Source organism: Microcebus murinus, chromosome 2 (assembly GCF_040939455.1).
Source record: "Microcebus murinus isolate Inina chromosome 2, M.murinus_Inina_mat1.0, whole genome shotgun sequence".
Classification (NCBI taxonomy): Eukaryota; Metazoa; Chordata; class Mammalia; order Primates; family Cheirogaleidae; genus Microcebus; species Microcebus murinus.
Genome location: NC_134105.1, coordinates 53,407,621 through 53,428,693, shown reverse-complemented (window position 1 = coordinate 53,428,693; position 21,073 = coordinate 53,407,621). Strand labels below are relative to the sequence as shown.

General features: G+C 43.7%; 1 protein-coding gene across 1 annotated transcript in view; it reads left to right on the top strand.

Annotated features, from left to right (window-relative positions):
- The window catches only part of WLS (Wnt ligand secretion mediator), a 105,099-nt gene that overhangs the window by 81,783 nt on the left and 2,243 nt on the right, over nucleotides 1–21,073 (top strand). The window contains exons 7-11 of the mRNA XM_012767246.2: nucleotides 1,003–1,100; nucleotides 1,434–1,497; nucleotides 3,469–3,612; nucleotides 4,850–4,933; nucleotides 11,634–11,787. Of these exons, the coding sequence (XP_012622700.1) occupies nucleotides 1,003–1,100; nucleotides 1,434–1,497; nucleotides 3,469–3,612; nucleotides 4,850–4,933; nucleotides 11,634–11,787 (544 nt within the window). The remainder of the gene's footprint in view (nucleotides 1–1,002; nucleotides 1,101–1,433; nucleotides 1,498–3,468; nucleotides 3,613–4,849; nucleotides 4,934–11,633; nucleotides 11,788–21,073) is intronic.

The following is a 21,073-nucleotide window of genomic DNA, read 5'->3' as shown; positions in this document are numbered from 1 at the left end:
CTGACCTCCCTCATCTCCTCTGTTGGCACAGACGCCAAATCACATTTCAACAGGGATTGAAGGTACCATGGACAAAAATAAAAAAGGCACCGTCATCACACTGTGGCTAAGATGACATGCTAGCTGGAACTTGGTCCTCACGTCAGGCACTTCCTAGTAGAGGGGACTCTTTTAAAATTCCATTAGGGTTTGGTCATAAAAACCAGTTCTCTGAAGCCTTCTACCCTTCCAGGAAAGCAGTGTGGGAGGAAAGATGCTTCTGCCTGCTGAAGAACCGGGGTCCTTCCACGGGAGGGGTCCTTCCACGGGAGGGGTCCGCCAGCAGAGAATGAGCCTCGGCAGCAGGGACTGGGAGGGAGGGGCAGGTGATCATTTCCAGGCAGGGGGGATTGTCCAGAGTGAGCTGGTGTGGCCTGTCCCACCTGGGTTCCTGCCTGGACTCTAAGATATGTCTTTTGGTTTTCCCTTTTTTCTCACTCTGCATTCCTCCATTTGCTTTCTCTTAGTGTCTTGGTTTATCTATCACGGGGAATCATTCTTGGCTTTAATGAAGATAGGGAGAAAGTACATCTGTGTTTCTAACCATGAGAGACTTCTAACGCTTGACATTTTTAAATGCCTTAATGTCTTTTATTTTGTTCTCTGGGGATCACTCCACCTTTACAAACACAATAGGACTTTAATTCTAAATGACTTATGTTGTGGGCCACAAAACTTCCCCTGCCTAGGGTACTAGGCCTTTCTTTGTGTCCCCATAGTGCCCTGTTTTTATTACCATCAGAGCACACATGGATGGGCGTTGTCATGGTCTTTGTATGTCCCCTAGCAGAAGTGAGCTCCTAAAGATGTTTGTTGTCTCTGTCCTTGTATGCCTGGAGTCCAGTACAGTGCTCGGTACACGATAGGCGGTTAGCAGCTGCTGTTTGATTGACTGAACTCACCTACACAATTGCTTTTCTCTCTTCCTGTCTTTGTTTCCTTTCTCTCTTTGGTTTTCGTCAGGATCAGCATGAGCGGAATCACATCGCAGGGTACTGGAAGCAAGTGGGACCCATTGCCGTTGGCTCTTTCTGCCTCTTCATATTCGACATGTGTGAGAGGTGAGCAGGTGCTGAAATGTGCATGGCTGCGTCCACGCCCATTGCTCAGGGGTGTTCGAAAGGGGAATGGTGGTTGGGAACCTGGGGGGTGAAAGCATTGCACATGGCCACATCCTACACAAGCACTGGGATTAAGTCAAAGGCACAGCACTTTGCAGTTGGAAAATGTTTGGGCTGATCCTGTTCTATAAGCTCGGTTTCTCTAGGTTTTCTGTGATGTTTCTTGGCCTACATAGGGACCCCACCCCTCCAGCTGCAAAGCTAAGAATATGTAAAGGAAAGTTCCCCATTGCCTTTGTATTAATTGTGTCTTGTGTCTCGTTTTCTTCGTAGAGGGGTACAACTCACGAATCCCTTCTACAGTATCTGGACTACAGATGTTGGAACAGAGCTGGCCGTATCCTTCCTCGATGGGCTCAGGATTTTATTTCTTTCCCTAGGCGCCCAGTCCCCAAGATCATTTTCTAAGACTCTGCTGATGCTGTCCATATGTGCTCAGCCAGAGCTTTGATCCTCAGACCAATGATAACAGCACAATTAAGGCAAATAATGAGAATCACTGCTTGCTTTCAAGCCCGGGTGAGAGCAGGCGAAATGAAGAGGTTGCAGCCTGTCCCCATGGCAGAGAAATCAGGGCTGCCGGTCTCCCCGCAGCCTGTCTGAATTATCTATTAGACACTGTTTACTGCAGACTGAAGCATGACTAGCTTTTCCCTGGAGCCACAGAGGCTCATCTCCGGGCCCCTGTGGGAGAGCCGGTTTCTGAAGTCCCTTGTGTGCGAGACTTCTTGCGGTGACCTTGGTGTGCTGGCGGACCACGCTGCTGCTATTCATTTCTGAGACCCGGTGGAGATAAGGCTAAGGTGATTAGTTCCAGAGGAGTCGCCGAGGCTTCTGGTTGGTTGGCATAAACTCTGCCTGAGTCATCATCGGGAAGCAGAAGTGACAGTCTTAGCTTATCCCTTTTAGGATGCTGGATTTAAATATTTTATCTTCCTGAATAATATGTTAAATGCTCTTAGAGAAACAGACGCTCCTCTGGAGAGGGGAGAAAGTGGGGTGTGTTCTTCCTTGGACGGCTCATATCTCGCCATGTGCTGGTAAACACGCTTTGTCCGGCCACTGTGTTTATGTGGGTTTCTCAGCGTCACAAGAACTGTGTGAGCACACTAAATCTGCAGTATCATTTCCTTAAAGATGAGAGAGTAGAGCTCCACCCTTCCTCCATCCCACCCCTACTCACCAAACAATGTTGGCTGCACTACAAGGGGAACGTTTACAATGTTAAGTCTAATTCAACCCCTTCACTTTTCAGAAATGGTGGAGGTTCTAAGGAAGCAAATAAAATTCTAAGTTCTGCAGCAAATAGCCATATTCCCTTCATCCCAAGATAATGGTGATTATAGGAAAGAAGGAGAAACTGCATTAGATATATTATTTAATGAAATATACATGCCGAGTTCACACTTACTAAAAAAAATTTTTTTAAATAGGCAATTTAGGGTAGAGTTTTTGCAATAGAAAGTAGTTGGGGTCAGGTCACCTGCCTTCCAAGCCAGCTCTTGCTACCCCAAGCCCTGGTGGTTCTCAGATTGGGCTCTGATGCTGGGTCTCAGTCTCCCCATTGGGTCCCAGGTAGATTCCACCCCCTGCCCTGCCTCCTGCGCCAAGTATCCTTCTGTCCCCTGTTCCATTGGACAAGATCTTCTATGGCGATTGATGGTTGCAAACAGTCCTTCATCCCTGGTTTTACTTCAGGACTTTCAAGCCCAGGCCCAGTGGCCCAGGCACCTGCTGCTGCTGCACCGACCCCTTATGTGTCCCCTCCTCTCAAGGCCAGGGCATCTCAGTCACATTCTTAGAAAAGCTATGGACTAACCCAATGCCCAGTGGTTTCCAAACATGGTCATACTTGGTGCTCCAGTATGGGAAAATCTGATTCCGTGTATCTGGTCTGGGGCCTGGGCATTTAGATTTGAACTCTTCCAGTGATTTCAATGTGTCTCTTCACCTGACTTGTATTTAGCAACCGATATACACTATATTAGCGCTTTTCAAATTTACTGTGCACATGCGTCTCCTGGGGAGGTGGGGAAAAGGCAGATTCTGATTTCTAATAAGCAAGGCACCGTTTCTCTTCTTACTTGGCTTAGAAAGCAATTTTGAAGACAACCCTCTGGTACTGTTGTGTCAGGAAACCTCTCTGTCACTGGAATTAGAATGCGAGGTTTTAACATTCTACCCCCCTTAACATTTTCTAAATATTTAGAAACAAAATGAGTATTGCCAATAGAGCTAGGAGAAGTGCTCGTGCCCTCTCAGCTTGTGTCCTTGGCTGGCCTGCCTTTCCTTTACTGGACACTACCAGATGGCCTTCATCATCGTGGCTGGAATCTGCCTCTGCCTCTACTTCCTGTTTCTGTGCTTCATGGTATTCCAGGTGTTTCGGAACATCAGCGGGAAGCAGTCCAGCCTGCCGGCCATGAGCAAAGTCCGGCGGCTACACTATGAGGTGGGCACAGATCTCTTGGCTCAGTCCGCAACGGGTACTTGATATCTCCGGATTGGCATGTAAATACACATACCCTGCAGATTGGAAAATTTTACTTTCAGATACACATTGAGAAATTCTCACGTAGGATCTCTGGGCAAAATTAGAGGCTAAATCCTACTCCGAGAAGCATCTAGCTGTCCTGTCTAAATCTGGGAGTTTTCTGTGGTCTATATGTGTTTCTCTTCCCAGTAAGGAGTAAACTTGTTCAGCAGGTTCTTCAGCTTTGCCATGGAATGCAGGTGCAATGGGTTGGGGGGCGGTGAGGTTGACTCCTATATGGTAGAATTGGGGATTAGGTTTGGGATGAGGCTTTAGTCAAGGTTCCCTTTCCCAGAATTAGCCATAAAACGTAAGACGGGTTCAGCCGAGGTGATCTGATTTCCAGACTCTTGACAGGCCACATTCCCCTAAAATATCCAGCGGGTGCTCAGATAGAGCTCAGTAATCTCTGTTTATGGATTATGTTCCTTATTCAAGAGAAACACTTAACATCCTCAAATCTCTAATGCAGGCAACACATTCTTGATTTTTCAAGGATCCCTTGGGTTCATGCCTAAGTGGCTGTCCTTGGAGAAATAGGCCTAATTCCTCCAGGAAAAGGAAAGCAGAATTGCAGAACCACAGAATTTTTATATGCAGTGGATCTGCACCTAAGAGCCCTGAATAATAGGCATCCCTTCCTGAAACGCAGGTTCTCTTAAACCCTTCTCTCAGGAAACCACAGGCACTTTCTAAGGCTCGTATGTCTCCAGAGCTGGAGTGACATGAGAAAATTCAACCAAAGCCACTTCATGTTGATTAATATGCACATTTCTTTTTGTTCACTGGAGCAGAATTTTATTACAACTGCAGAAAACTTGGACTTGGTAACTTTGAACCCTTGCAGAGCGGCATAACCAGCTTAGCAGGGAAGTCAGCAGCCTCGCAACGTGTTGTGAATATGATTTCCCAGGCTCTGGTGTCACTGCTGTGGGAGAGATAAGAACATAGGAAATATTTGACCCCAAGAAATTTTTCAACGGCATTCACCTGTGCAGGAGAAATATTACGATGTGAAGTCACCTTATTGTCATTCTTAGGGATTTGGATTTATAGATTTCTTTAAAATTAGCTTTTTGTAGATGTATATATAGTGAGAAAAGGATTGGTGGTAGCTGATGGAATATTAAACCGCTCTGTCTCTCTTTCCCAACAGGGGCTGATTTTCAGGTTCAAGTTCCTCATGCTTATCACCTTGGCCTGTGCTGCCATGACTGTCATCTTCTTCATCGTTAGTCAGGTAAGCAGTCCCTGAGATGGCAAAGTGAGGATGCCCCTCAAGAGGTCCCTCTGCTCTGCACAGAAGATTCTATAGAGCTTCTGAGGAAAGAAACAGGAGAGGCTATAGTGCTGAGCAGCTGGCCAATCCGTGTTTATTTAGACCACTCTCATCTTCAGCTCAATATCACCTGTCCAAGTGGACTGAATTTTTCCTTCAAGTACAACCTTGTAAGAGGTAAAAGTGGCAAAGTAAAGACCTGTAGCCAGATTGAAGGGCACACGTTTCATTTGCTTAAGAGATAAACTGATCAAGCCCTGCAGCACAACACTAACAAGCACGTATTAATTTGATTCGATCCTTATCTAGCATTAACATAGATCCTTTTACAGTCCCTCAGCCATTCTTTGCAGTAACTATATTGCCACTTAAACACGAGACGTAACTCAAAAGTCAGTCCCCTTGATAGAACCCTGTCTTTCCATTGCTTAGTTTTAAAACTCAAAATTTTGCTCTACTTGAAAATCTCAATAATGATAATGATAAATAATTTTAAAATATTGGCAACTTGTTTGAAAAGTGCAAAGTACTGTTGAAAGCTAATATATTATAATACATATCTGTCATTCATTTGAGCTTCATAAAAATCCTATGAGGTAAGTAGGGTTGGAATGGTTATCTCAGTTTGCTAGAATATGAAATCTAATAGCTTTGGAGAAATTTCCCATTTATGCTGTTTTCTAGCTGGGTGGGACCATGGAGGGATTACTTAACAGTTCTAAGGTTTAATTTTCTCATCTGTAAAATGAATTAACAATAGACGTGCAGAAGGTTCTGTGAGTATCACAGGAAATAATAATTGCAAAAGGGGATTAAGTTCTGAGAAATGCATCATTAGGGAATTTTGTCATTGTGTGAACATCATAGAGTGTACTTGCCTACTACACACCTAGGCTATATGGTATGGCCTGTTGCTTCTAGGCTATAAACCTGTACAGCAGGTTACCGTACTGAATACTGTAGGCAGTTACTACTGCCTGCAGTTACTACTTGTAACACATAGTAAGTATTTGTGTATCTAAAAATATGTAAACACAGAAAAGATATAGTAAAAATATGATATTATAATTTTATGGGACCACCATCATATATGTGGTTCATTGTTGACCAATATGGTGTTAGGCAGTGCATGACTGTAATTAGCGGGACACCTGGCACACTGAGAGCGTGATTCAATCCTTAGGGCACTTTTGGTCCTCAGGCATGCTATGTCCTTATCAATAGCAAGAAGACCGGATGTTTTGCCAAAGGACATACAATAACTTAGGGACCAGAACCCAGTGTTTCTGACTCTTTTGACAGTGCTGTCATTTAGCCAACATGGAGAATGGTAGTAGTGCAGACAGAGCCTTAGGACATGACTTGCTCCATTCTGCTAGCAAGTCTCCCTGTAGCACAGAGGCTTCTAAGCTTTTTTGTGTATGGACCCCATGGCAACCCGGTGAAGGCTACAAGTTTCTTCTTAGAATGTTTTTAACTACGTAAAATAAAATACTTTGGATTTCAAAAAGAATTATATATATATTTTTGCAATTATACACATTATGGATCTTGCAGGTATAGTATAGATTTATATCTACAACAACTATGATTGATAGGAAATATGATTTCTATTCCTAAGAAAATCACAGAGAATGTTATGACTATGGGGATATTTCTACATTCGTAAATGAAGCATTTACTTCATTTACTTCATTACTGAAGTGTTAACTCTCAGCTGGTGAAAATAGATTTATAATTTTTTCCTATTTTAGTTCATGGACCCCTTGAATTCTATCCAAGGGCACTCGAGACCCCAAGTTCAGAGCTTCTAGAGCCCTGTTGGCTGTGCCCACTGGGGAGTGTTGCTACTGCTGGCTCTGTAGAAGGTTGAAGTGAATGTGGGAAAAATAAAACTAGTATACATATATGTCTTCCTAAGTTCTGCCCACATCATCTGCTTTGACCTCTAACAGTGCTGTGTTTGTATCAGACTGTTTGTTTAGAAAGCCTTGGAAACTTCGCTTTCCACTCCCAATGCAGTAGAACCGTTTCAAACTCTGAATGAGTTTTTCATTCCACCAGCTGAGGCTCAAACACCCATATTCAAGCAAGGGTGTCTAAGGCCTGGCTTCTGCCTTGGCTGACTCCGTCGCGTGATCGAATACCTTTTGGTTCCCTCTGTCCCTCAGTCACGCATGGTGACACTTAACACAGCCAGATCTGCAAGGCCGAGAGAGCACAGAAGCACTTCCTGGAGAAGCAGGCATCTGAAGGAAGATGGGTCGAGGCATAAGGGCAATGCCGAGACGTGTTCTGAGGAAAGCAGAAAGGAAGGGCACTTCCTTGGTCCGAAGGCTCGCTTTCTTCCGCCACCTGGAAAGCTGAAGTCATCCTCCCCTCACCTCCTCTCACTTCCTCTTGTCTCTGCAGAGAGTTCCTGCCACCTGAAGTCGAGAGGGACAGATTCTTAAGGCAGCTGCATGTTGTCAGAATTTAACCTTCTACATGTTTAATTAGCGTAGTTTTTAAAGTAAATGAAACTGTCTTCCAAGGAGCATAGTTTGTGGCTTTTCTTTGGAGAAAAAGATTAATATTCCATTACCCCTGTATTCTGTAACACAGCTGGCTTTTTATATCTGCTGCGACGGTAGGCCCAGAGTGGGTTTCAGCTCTAAGGGGGCAGCAGTGAGACCTTTTGAATTCCATTAGCTCCTCACATTCCTCCTGCTGTTTTTTTGTTTTTTTTTTAAGGTTTATTTATAGACATCTAAGACGTTTTCCGGCATAACTCTCAGTGTCCCAGGTACTGTATTAATATAGTCATCAGAGGATTTATTTTTTAATGTCATTTTGGAATGTCAGAGCAATGAGCTCACCTGAAAGAAAACCTATTGGGTAACTTTTTGAAATGGATCCCAGCCTTAGGTAAAAGGAATGTATTAAAACTCCCATTATACTCTCGGGCTTGCTGGGAGAGCTTGCATTTAAGCCCCGTGAAATATAATGCGAGGGGATCTCGCCAGGATATTGAAGCTCTGAGGCCAGGAATGAAAGGCGACGGGAAGCTGTGGAATGCGGTGACCTTGAGGCTTTGTAGCCGGGTACTGAGGTGCAGTCTTTTAATGCCTGCCATTTTAATGGCCTCAGTCATAGCAACCAAGAGATGGTACATCACAGTCTGGTATTTCAGCCCCTTCCTTCTGGAAAAGAAAGAGGCGTTCCATTTAGAGGTGGCAGCAGTAGGGAACAGAGGGGCAGTGCAGGGGAGAAGGTCACCGACCTTCACTAAGGGGACCCCCAGGTGCCTGACATTCAGGTCAAGCCACATGCAGCAAACTCCCAGAGAGCCTGTCCCCAGCTCTTTTGTGTGTGTGTGATCACTTCTTTCTGTTACTTACAGAGGAAATGTTTCCGGTAAGAGAGCCTGTGTCTGGGATTTGGAAATCTTGTTGTTAAGTGGAATGTTGGTTGTCAAGACTACTGGGTGTAAAAGGATTTGACCTTCACTTGGCTCCAGGAGTATAATTGGGTGGTTTCACACAAAAGTAAATTGTTCAAATGTGAAATCAGGAGAAACAGGGACTTTTAGAAATAAGACTTATGCAGAGGGTGAGGTTTTATGTTGGAGGGGGTGGTTTTTGGTTGGGGCTACCTGATTTTTTGTCTCTGAAAGTTACAAGGGGGAGACTGTCACCTCCGTGCCTTGGCATTAGTAAGATTTTGGATTTAGAAGACCTGCTATGCTGAAGCTACGTATTGTAGTACACACTGGTGAGAATGTGCTCAGAGCTCAGGGTGTCTCAGGCATGAATAATTGAGAGAGGAGAGGGGAAAACACAATCCAGTCTCCAAACAGTAGAGTTACTCTGTCTATACAGTTCATTTATGCAGTTCAACTCTTTGCCCATGGCAGGAAATAATGCATTCACAGATTACAAATTCAGAAGTATGGGTAACTGTGCAACTCCATTCTAACCAATAGATTTGTGCTGGGGCAAATATGAGGTGGGGGCATGAGTCTGAGAGTTCCTCAGTCAGGCTCAACTCCTGTGTACCTATCATAGTGTGGGCATCTCATTCCAGTGGTTCTACTGAAACATCATATTTTTATATATAAATCCAATTTACTGTATACCATCTATTACTATGTCTAGAATATATAGTGCATATATACTATACAGACTTGAATATACAAACTGTGTGTGTATCCTGTATAAATAATGTATATTATGGGCAACAAAGTAAATTTCCAAAGGAAATTTGACCTTACCTTAGTTGTGTTATGTGCCACCTTCAGAGACCAACCTACCTTTGTGTTGTGTAGTGGTTAAGAACACCTTCTTCTGCAGTCAGAGCCACGACGTTCTGGCTGAGCAATCTTGAACAAGATACTGCATCTCTGTGCGCAACAGTTTACCCATGTGTCGAATGGAAATTCTACCTACCTACTTCACAGAGTTGTTATTAAGACTAAATATCTTTCACATAAAATATAGTGCCTGGCACATCATTAGCATTGAATTAATGTTAGCTATGGTTATCCTTGTTGTGAGTACAAGAGAATCTTAGCTTCACTACTATTAGTGTGAACCTGTTATCACTTGTTTTAAGTGATAATAAAGGAATATAATAGAGAGCAATATTTGAGTAATACTTGTTACCCATTGGTATCTCCTCTCTCTTTTCAGCACAATTATTATGATTTACTATGGACTGCAATATTTTCTCTTTACTTTTTTGTTAGTTATTTCTTAAGAGTGGCTGTTTCTGTCCCCACTTTGTATCTTCATGTATTTGCACTGGTTTCCCTGCACAGCCTTACACTTTCACCCCTATTCATTCAGCAAGTATCTGTTGAGCACCGTGGTGTACCAGGCTTGTAGGTTGTTGTTTCCTTAGATGGGTCAGTCATGCTAATTCTAGCAAGAATCAATCATATTCATATTGCCAGTACTGAGTATTCCCGGCCTACATCTGAGGAAATAGGGTCTCTTCCTGGTCCCTCCCCTAGCTGAAGGGCCCACTGCCGTAGGAGATTTAGAAGAACTGCCATATTCCATCTAATAGCTCACACAGCCACCCCTTAACCAAACACAGAAGAGTTCCCTGTGTTGTGACAGTTGATACCTGTATTTCCAGGAACTACCTCAAAGCTTCTTTTCCCCTTCCATTATATGCATTAAAAGTCATTGTTAAGATGCTCTGACTACTATAATTTCTATAAAGTTAGGGTAGTCTGTACTTAAAAGTAAGAAGAGTGACCTTTGGAGGCATTTCTAAGAAGTCCTAAGTAGCTTCAGTGCTAGTATCATACATTGTCCTAAAATTAATAATGGTTATAAAATCCTTCTTTACCATAAACACTCTTGGGCACTTCATATAACAAGAATCATTTTCCAAAATAAATGAGTTCATGGCGGTGGTTGATTTATGATTCACAAAAATGAACAATTAGATATCACCAAGGCCAAACTAAAACTGGTAAGTCTGTAATCGGTTAACCTGGTTAACGGACACTCCAGGTTTTTCAAAAGGAAATGACTACACATACAACCATTTTTAGGCCTAGGGCCCTGGTAGATTGTGGGTCACTCAGGGTTTACGAATGAATACGGCTCCACGGTATCATAAACAGGAGGCAAAATCTACCTGCTTATTAAAATCCTTAACATTTTGATCTAGCTTGCCATCTTACAATTTAGAAGTGGTTTCTATAGATGGTTTATATAACCCAGCCTCATTCAGCTGTCACAGGAACATTTGTCCAGTACTTTCTTTTATTCCTATTTAAAGTTTCCTATAGCAAGCAGAAGCAGTCAAAATCATTTCATTGATTTCAGAACTGGTACAAATTATAACTCACTCAGCTCAACAGCTCTGTTGACAGTTCTTAGTATAATATAATCCATATGTCTTTAGGCAGCCCTTAAAACAATTACCAGGTCATTAACACAGACAAAAGCAGCTTTAAAACTTCTCTTGCAGAACTGCAAAGCATGTGAATGCTTCCTAATTACCTTTGTGAGTGACTTACCTGGAGAGACATTATATAAATAACTAAGAATTAATGAGTGTTTACTGTGTGCCAGGCAGTTTCTGGAAATATTTTTACTTAATTCTCTTTAATAACTCTGCAAGTTTTTATTTTACACTTAAAAAAACTGAAGTTTGGAGTCTTCATCTCACTTGTCTTACATTAAACAGAGTGAGTGGGAGAGCCTGGATTTGAATTAACCTGTGTTCATTGAACACCTGTGGTGTATCAGGTGCTAACGCTATGGCAGCCAACCCAACAACTGGGTTTCTGCCTGCAGAGAGTTTGCATCTAGCTGGGGAGACTGCAGAGGAGGAATTCCCATTGTGCATAAGTGCTGGGCTTAGACACAATTTCTTTAACCTAAGGATAACAATGAACTGCTGTTTTTAGGAAGAGACACACTCCCCAGGTGATACTAATGTGTAGCCAAGGGAAGAACCACTGACTGTGTCCACCGCCTAGAAAGCCCTCCACCGACCTTAATTTACACTGGAATGTTTCAGATTAAAAGATGGAGTCTTACGTGGCCCTTCACTTCTCCTATAGTGAAAGAAGAAACCTGATTTTCAAGTTGGTTGATTCTTTTATCAGTGTTATGTTTCTTCTCTGTTCCAATCGAATATCACTGTCCTTTTTCCATAGGTGACTGAAGGACATTGGAAATGGGGTGGCGTCACAGTCCAAGTGAACAGTGCCTTTTTCACAGGCATCTATGGGATGTGGAACCTGTATGTCTTTGCTCTGATGTTCTTGTATGCACCGTCCCACAAGAACTATGGGGAAGACCAGTCCAATGGTGAGTACCATTCTCTTTAGCACAGCTCAATTCAGGATAAGTAGGCTTCTGTCTCTACAAGATTTAAATGGCTAAATGGCTCTGAGTTCCCCGGTTGAACTTTCCCTCCAGTATACTCCTGAAACAGGGAGACAGTGTACGAACACCCTGAGGGACTCTAGAGCCCTAAGACAAAAAGCCAACATAAGCCAGGTATTTCCTGAAGTCCTCGTTTTTTAATCTCTAAAATACATTGAAAACATTTCATTCTAGTCTAAAATATGTCCTGAGTTTAGTACAAAAATCAAGTTTGCTTTCCTCAATATTTTGAGTAGCACTGGCTGTTGGGGAGTAGTGTGCCACATTTATCCTTCCAGGTTGTGAAGTGGGGTCCTAAGACAACAGGTAGAAGGAGACTGGGCCTGAGAGTTGAGGACAGAGTGGGCTTCATTTCCCTTCTGCTGATTTTTCTCCTGGTGTTCTTTTTGACATATGTCCAAACCAATGGCTCTTCTGTCCACAGAACCTTCTTGTCCTTTAGTGCTGGTATGTGCTGTCTTTTCCTATCTTATAATCACAGAACCCTGAGATGTGGATGTTTCAAGTACCCTGAGAGACTTTAGCCAGTCTGGTCATCTTATAGATGAGGAAACTGAGGCCTAGGGAAGGGAAGAGCTTGCCTGGGGTTTCTCCACTAGCCATGGCAGAGTTATCACTGCCTAGGCCAGGGCTGTGAGTATGGAGTAGGTGTCCTGCTAAATAGCTGATCCAATGGATGCTTTTTCTGTTTGGCTCCATCCTTATTCCTTCTCTTTTTCACACCTGCTTAACCTTAGCCATGTACTTGCTATTCCTACTTTTTCGAATCAGTGCTGGTGCCTTTCATTCTGCCCTGCCCTTACTTAGTCCTTACCACGGTAGCAGCTCCATAGAACCAAGGGTTGGCCTCATGTTTAGGAAGTACTTGGTGAGTGTGTGTTGAATGAAAGGATTGCATATCCGGTCTCCATCTGGGCCTAATGAAACCCTACTCATCTTTTGGCCCTAGTTAAAATGCAGCCTCTTCCGTGAAACCTATTCCTGGTCACCCCAATTAGAATCCAGCAAATGACATTCAATGGAATATTGTTTCCATGGGCTGTTGACAAGCTTAGGTCACCAAATAAGTCTGAGAATCATTGGGTTGATCAAGCATTAATAAGGCTTTCACTGCAAGACATCTTAATGCCTTTACTGTAAATCTTTTAAAAGGGGGTGGGAGTAACAGCATTTACCAAAATTATGAAATCCTTTGGCCCTGGAACACTTTCTTCAGGCAGTATATGTTTTGGAAGCAGAGTCCTATGGAACACGCCTAGGGGAACACGATTCTACTTTCCACTTGGCAATCACGGTGTAGAGGCAGTAGGTGAATTTGCCTGCACCTTTGCTCTCCTGCTGGAGCTAGTTCTTAAGGATGCTTTAAAAATATTGAATTGATGCTTTAGAAACCAGAGTTCTAGATTAGGCTTCATATTTCACAGAGAGCCAGTGATCTGGGGGGTTGGGGTAATGACATGAGAGCTGGAGACAAGAAGAAGCAGGGAGAGGAGGGCCCTGGGCTTAGGGTCAGGGAAAGCAGAATGGTCTCGGCCACCTTCTCTCTCCATGTCATACTTGCCACTTCCATCCATGCACGGGCATCCTGGATGTGAGCTGTCTCTTCCCTCCCACCCTTTGACCTATTTGGAGTGAAGACCTCTTGTCACACCCAGTTTCAGGTCCATCTCTGGCCATGGGTCTGGGGTCAGAATAGAGGGTTGGCTTACCTACCCCTTACCTAACTCTTAGTTTGACTTACTAGAAGGCTCATGAGCTAGAAGGCGGGGGCTGCCTTGGGGCAGAAGGCTCTAGATGGCTCTAGAAGGCTCATGAGCTAGGCTGCCTTCTGCTTCCTTTCCACTGCTAGCACTCTGTGTTTTTACTGCATGCATGGAAACCTTTGAACAGTGGACCTCTTCAAGCCAGCAGCAAGGGATTCTGGGCTCGTGAACAAGAATCTTGATTTCATTTCATGGCTATCCTATTGGACTTTGACAGAAACCACATGGCCCTGTCCTTGACTTGAGTAGGCGGAGTTCCTGTCTCCCAGGGAAATACCATGTAAAGCCACCACTGGACTTCCTAGATGTCAGAATGGTAATACTAATGGGTAGTAGTTGTTGAGTACCAACTATGTGCTACAGCACTTTGTGTCCCTAAACTCCCCTGATTGTGTTTACTGTGCCACTGTTGGCAAACCACTTAGCCCTCTCTGTACCCCTTCTCCCAAATGTAAGCGATCTCTTAAAAGTCTTTTTGGTCTGTGAAATTCTATGGTTCCCTCTCTTCCTGTTGGCAAGGAAGGGGCAGAAGAGTACCTCCTGCCACTTAGTGGCAGCCCAGGGGGTGATATCTGTTCCAGGTAAGGGGTTTCCAAACACTGGTGAGAATGTGCCCAACTCTAGCACTGTTTTTGCGAGTGGGAGCCCAGAGCCGTGGCCGCCCCTGCAGCGGCAGGATGACTATGAACCTCCCTGCCGGGCAGAGTCTTGAGCTGTGAGCCTGGTGTTAGGCGGCTCTCATCAGGACTTCTGCACAGCCACCAACCTCCTAGGCTTGAAGCCTTATAATTGAGAATCGCACTTGATCTCCTCCCCGTCAGAATTTTTTTGTTGAGACAGCTTGATCTGTAATTTCACAGGAAGCTTGGAAACTATTAGTAGTTCTCAACAAACGGTCATATCCTCTAAATCCTTTGCTAAGGGGTGTTTGGAAATGTTCACGGATATTTTGGATTGTTCCGAAGGCTGGGACATGCCACTGGCATTTAGAGTCTGGATGATAAGGATCCTATAATGAGCACAACAACCCCTTGTAATAAAGAATTGTCCTCCCTCCCTGAAATGACACTACACAGCCCCTTTCTCACAATGTTCTACAAGCAGTTTGGTGGGCACAGTCTTTTGGGACCTTATGCTGATTGTAAGCCCCAAAGCCACATGATTTATAGTTCTCCGGTGGTGACAGGATCCTCTATGACTTCACAGCAGCCAATGAGCACGGCAGCTTGTCCTGCCCTTCACTGTCCTGCATGCAGCCATGACCTTGTGCGTTTGGAAGGGGTCTCTCCACACCTCCCTGATCATGTTCCTTCTCTGCTCTCTCCACTCTTCGTCTCTTCATCTGCCACCAGACCACACAGCGTAACGTAGGAATTATGGAGCATTTGCCAAGATTTCAAAGCTCCTTGGAAAGACCTAGTTTGGAATCTTCCATGGAAATCTAAAAGATGCAGTGTCAGGAGGATACGCTGGATTTTTTAATTCTCTGGGTCTCTGGATGACATTCCTTGTCCTCCCCTAGCCTTTCCATGCTCCTTTTCCTTTCTCACGGAAAGTTTTTATTTTTAAGTGGGCTTGGGCTTTTGCCTTCTTGCTTTTAAGATCCAGAGCCAAGAACTTAGATCTCTCTCTGGGGAGAATGAATCCCAGGTGTGTGGTGCTTCACCTCTGTGAGCTGGATCCTGGATGGATCGCTGGAAAAAGCCCATTTCCAGGAATTTGACAAGTAGTCTCTGATGCCAAGGGGGATAAAATTTTTTAAAAAGGGAAGAGAACCCCGGAGGAGGGTCATTTTGTTTGGGAGTTAGTGATGCCGAGAGGTGGGTAGGAAGGAAAACGGAAGCGTCGAACATAGACTTCTGCTTCTCCCTTTGGGTCACAGAATGGACAGAGAAGAACCAAGTGGGCAGCAGGTACAAGAGAAGGTCACTTTCCAAAGAGCATTTCTCTCATATATTTCTGTTTCTCTTTCAGTATATGGATCGGAAACACCCTTTACAAATGAATCACTGAGCACCTCAGTACTTAGCTTAGTACTTAGTACCTTAGCACTTAGCACTGTGCTAGGTTTGATGAGATAGAGTGAGTTGAAGCTCAGAGGAGTGACAGAGACATGCTCCTTGCTCTCAAGGAGCTATTAGCCTGGTCTGGGAGACAAGATTTTTTTTCATTTGCCTCCTGAAGTGTGGTAGTATGACTCCAAGCTGGAGTGCTTCAGTGCAGATGGCGCTATAGGAGGGGGAAGCTCTGGGCTCCTTCCTGCTGGTCACGTGATTGACCATAGCTGCAGTAGTGGGGCAAACACGTTCACATTAATCGTTTTATTTATATGTATATAGAACTATATATATATATATATATAATTTTGTGTATATACATATGTGTGAGTGTATACACACATTTGTTTTAATTTAGCAAAGATTTTTTTTCTTAAAACCATTACCTCTTTATTGACTAAATTTATAAGCAATAAGACAGTTAGTAAACTGTTTTACTCTTATGAAGTAATGAACTTATTGCTAATTTGCTGAAAATATTTTAAATATTTACTTTTAATCAAAAGATAGATAAATAAAACAAACTTCATATCTAAAACTTTTACATCAAATGATTTTTTTAAATCCTCAAAATTACAGAATGCTTTTTAAAGAACTGATAATTTTATGATTGCAAGCAGATAGCTGATCTCTTAATGAGAATTATTGTGAATGCAGGAAATTTTTTAAAATTTTATTGATACATAATATTTTATTTTGGGGATCAATATTTATTGATCCCATAAATGTGTACATCATATTTGTATGTATTTATAGGGTACATGTGATACTTTGATACATGCGTAGGATGGGTAATAATCAAGTTAGGGTATTTAGGGTATCCATCACTCCAGACATTTATTATTTCTCGGTAACATTTTTCGTTTCTCTGGAACATTCCAAATCTTCTAGTTATTTTGAAATATACAGTGCATTGTTGTTAACTGTAGTCACTGTTATTAGAGCGTACGCCTTCCATGTGACTGGATGTTTGCACCCATTAACCAACCTCACTTCATCCCTCCCTCCTGCCCACACAGCTTCCCAGCCTCTAATAACTATCATTCTACTCTCAGCCTCCATGAGATCAACCTTTCTAGCTCCCACACATGAGTGAGAACATTCGCAAAGATATTTTAGTCCTTTTTCCTTCAAGGAGCATTTACATTTTCTGCCCCGCTGCTGCCTTTTTATTAAACTTGTTCTGTTACCTGTCGCCATAACCAATTTGCAAATCACTCTGGATGTCTTCCCGGGCAGAAGTGAATCGCGCAGGCTGATGGGAACCCTGTTCTTGGGGAGAAAGCACCAGCTGTCTCCCAGGGCCCCTCGGCGACGCCCTGCACATGTGAGAGACAGACCGGGCCCAGTCACAACTCATGTGGGAATAAAAAGTTGGAGTGCTTATGAAGTCAGATGATTCTTGGTACGAGGTTTGATTTCTGGGTCCTTTTGTCTACAAAATTCTTGTCAGACTGTTTCAGAAAAGAAAGTGAGAAACAGAATTCCTGACTGGGTGCCTATGACAGAGGCACCGAGACACCCTCGGTGCCACCTTCATTCCTGTTTCTGTTGACACTGTGTCCTCTGTCTGACGCACCGCCCTCCTGGCAGCAACAGCCGCGACCCTGGGCTCTGCGTCTCGGTAGCTCCCGTGTGATGGCAGCTTCCCTTCTGGAGGCTTGTGAGGTCTTCTGCCGCTTGCGTCACAGGAAAGGTATCCTCAGCTCCTGTGGGCTCAATCCATGTCTGAGTTGAGTCATGAGGCTTTGACAGTGCTCATTCCCATGCGCTGAGGTAGTTCCCCTGGTCCTGCGTTAGATGACCTGCCCACGGCTGGCTGGTGGCTTAAATAATAGAAATTTATTTTCTCACAGTTCTGAAGGCTAGAAGTTTGAGATGAAGGCATCAGCAGAGTTGGTTTCTTCTGAGGCTTCTTTCCTTAGCTTCTAAATGACTGTCTTCTGCCTGTGTCTTCACATGGTCTTCCTTCCCTCTGTGCATCTATGTTCTGATCTTTCAAAGGGCAGCAGTTGTGTTGGATTAGGGCCCACCACAATGACCTCATTTTTAACTCAATTACTTCTTCTTCGTCGTCGTCTTCTTCTTTTTTTTTTTTTTTTTGAGACAGAGTCTCACTCTGTTGCCCAGGCTAGAGTGCCGGTGGCATCAGCCTAGCTCACATCAACCTCAAACTCCTGGGCTCAAGCCATCCTCCTGCCTCAGCCTCCCAAGTAGCTGGGACTACAGGCACGTGCCACCATGCCCGGCTAATTTTTTTCTATACATTTTTTGTTGGCCAATTAATTTCTTTCTATTTTTAGTAGAGATGGGGTCTCACTCTTGCTCAGGCTGGTTTCGAACTCCTGACCTTGATCGTTCCGCCTGCCTCAGCCTCTGAGAGTGCTAGGATTACAGGCGTGAGCCACTGCACCCAGCCTCAATTACTTCTTTAAAGGCCTTATCTCCAAACACAGCCACATCCCAAGGTACTGGGGATTAGGACCTCACCATATGAATTTTGGGGGGAGTGGGTAGGGGAGACACAATGCAGCCCATAACACTAAGATTTTACTCAAAACTTATAAGTTTTATTGTGGCCCCCCTCCTTGCAATTACTGCCCAGCACTGAGTGTCTGGAGTGTTTTGGAGGTAGATAGGCAGTCGCTTACCCGAAGATTGGTATAAACCACCTCTGGTTGACAGGGATTGAGAGATGACTGGGCCTGGGTTTCCCGAATGCTGTCCCACCAAAGCCACTCTGTCCCATCCCCAAAAAGGGATCCTCAAAGCCAAGCCATTCCAAGGCACACCTGTTTTCTAGCTGAGAGTTTGTCCTTAAAGGCCAAAGACCAGTGAGAAACACCAGTGCTGGTAGCCTAGGCTAGACCTAGCCATGCAGAGCAGGGAGGAGCTGCACCTATCTGCACCAGGCAAATCTCGGTAGGTGTTTTACAATGAGCACTCACTACATACCAGATATTGTGCTGGGTATTTACTTTCTCTTAAGAAGAACAAAACAAAAAAGATTGAAAAACCTACCATCCACTATTTTATTTTTAAACATAACAATCATATTAACACCAAAAATGCAGGGCAGGCAATCTGAGAGTGAGCAAAAGTCCTCTGCATGGAAATAATGTGGCTTTACATATCTATCTGCTGTGAACCAGGGACTTCATTACAAAAAATTATTGTTTGAGCTTAGCTTTGAAGGTGAAAAAGAGAGGGATTGGTGTAGGGCTAGGGAAATTCCACAAAAAAAGAATAGAGTCATGAGTGTTATGGAAAGAACAAAAGCTTTGAAGGTAAAAACAGATGGTTTGGAGTCCTGGCTCCAGCACACACCATGTATGATCTTGAGAAACAAATATGAACTCATGGAGCGGGAGCTCTCTGGCTCCTGCACTTGGGGAATGGGGTGTTAATTTGCCTTCATGGTTGTCAGGATAGAATTCAATAGTCTTTATTAATGTTAAAGACCTCTGGTAAAACCTCTGGTCTCTCCCAGAATCTGTGACACAACCTCAGAATGAGCATAGCAGTTGTCCTTTTTGTTGAAGTGGCCACAGATACACGAATGATTGTCACTAACATGCTGCCAGTCTTAGGAAGCTGTGTCCAGTGTGTGTGGCTTTCTTGGTCCTCAGTTGGCATTCTAGGCAGTTACAACCAAGCAGCAGCTGCCCACCTGTGGACATGACACCACGTATATGCACCCATTGCCATAATCCTTTCAGATGAAATCAGTGCCAGAGATTGGTCTCATTTCACAAAGGTTAGGAGGAAACAAGCCTTCATCTAATGTTAGTTAGCTGAGATGACTTGACATCAGAACCAGGGAGAGATTTACTGTAAACTTCAGAATTCTTTTCATTTTTGTTCTTATTTTCTTTTTCTCTTTTTAAATCTTTTCCCCCCACCAATAAGAAGCATATTACATTTTCAGAAGGGCTTATTTTTTTTGTCTTAGATGGGAAGAGACTTTGAGCGTGTTTGTGCACAGAGCAGCAGGAGCCAAGTGAGGGGGAATCTGACAGATGGAGCAAGACCTTGGCAGAAGTAGGAGGTGATGGGATGTGGAGACACATGGAGGGTTCTCCACTCCTGCTATGTTACTGCCACATTCCCACATCCATTCCCTAAGGGGGAAAAGTTGGCCTTCAAGGTACAATAAAATCACATGTGCGTCATAGATTTTGCTACACAGAGTCCCATTGATCTGGGTCCTCATCCAGAATGTTTGAGAAATTAATGATGCCACAGTATCTTCACAACTTATAAGGAAATATAGGGCATTCTAAGCCCCTAATAGTGCATATGGCTGATACTCATAAATAACAGCTCTCCTAACTGTCAGGGCACTGATTTGTGTGCTATAAATTCATCAGATACAAAAGCAAAATTAGAATGCTAAACAATTCATCCAAATTATTATATGTGTACATCTATAACTGTAACACACTGCATGTGGACTTCACACTTCACTGGCAGTCTCACTGGCTGTTGGAAAGTTGAATATTTAAAAAGAGGCAGCAGAGCCTGAAAGTTGGGAGCCTGGATCCTACCTCATTCTCTGGTTTGGATCCCACACCGCTGTTTGCCATCTTGGGCCTCGGGCAAGTTATTTAGCCTCTCTGTGCCTCAGTTTCTTCATCACCAGGTTGGGATGATGACAGTAGTGCCTGTTTGGGAAGACTAGTATGAGGATTAGATGCATTAATATTTGTACAGTGTTTAAACTATGTCAGGCATGTGATAAGCACAGTAATATAGATACCCGTTTAAATAAGGAAGCCAAAGCAATTTTGGTTCTTTCTTCAAGTGATCTGCAGGATCATACACATTTTCTAGGATCTGCTAATTGGAGTCACATTTTAGGTTTAAAAAACTAGCATCTTTGGTTCCAAACCTGAGTAGAGTTACTCTTTAAGTGTCTATTTTCCAAAAGTCTTCAAAGAAAGGATTCCTTGGGTAAACACTTAAGGGTGTCCACTGGGATGGGCAGGACTCCTGCAGACATGCAGAAGATGAAACTGGCTTTGAAATTTTGATGGCTCACCCAGATATCCAAATCCAGAGCTAGCTTTGACCAAGAAATGTGAGGCAGGTACTGCATGTGCTTGACTGAAGTGTGGACTGGAAGTTGCAGCAGCAAGAATGCAAGTTATTATTGGCCTGGCAGAACTTGCTTATTGTGCAAGTAATGGTTCAGCTTGGCCCATGGCAGGCCCAGGTCAAGCCTCTCACCAGCCTTACTTTACACCCGTGCTCTGGCTTAAGGGCAGATGAATTGGGATGTGCTGGAAGCTGGGCTGATGCTCCTTTAGTACCTTCTTTGCCCAGACAGCCCCAAGTGCCATCAGCAGTCCTCTGCAGCAGCTGCAGGCCCTGCTTCTGGGACTAGAG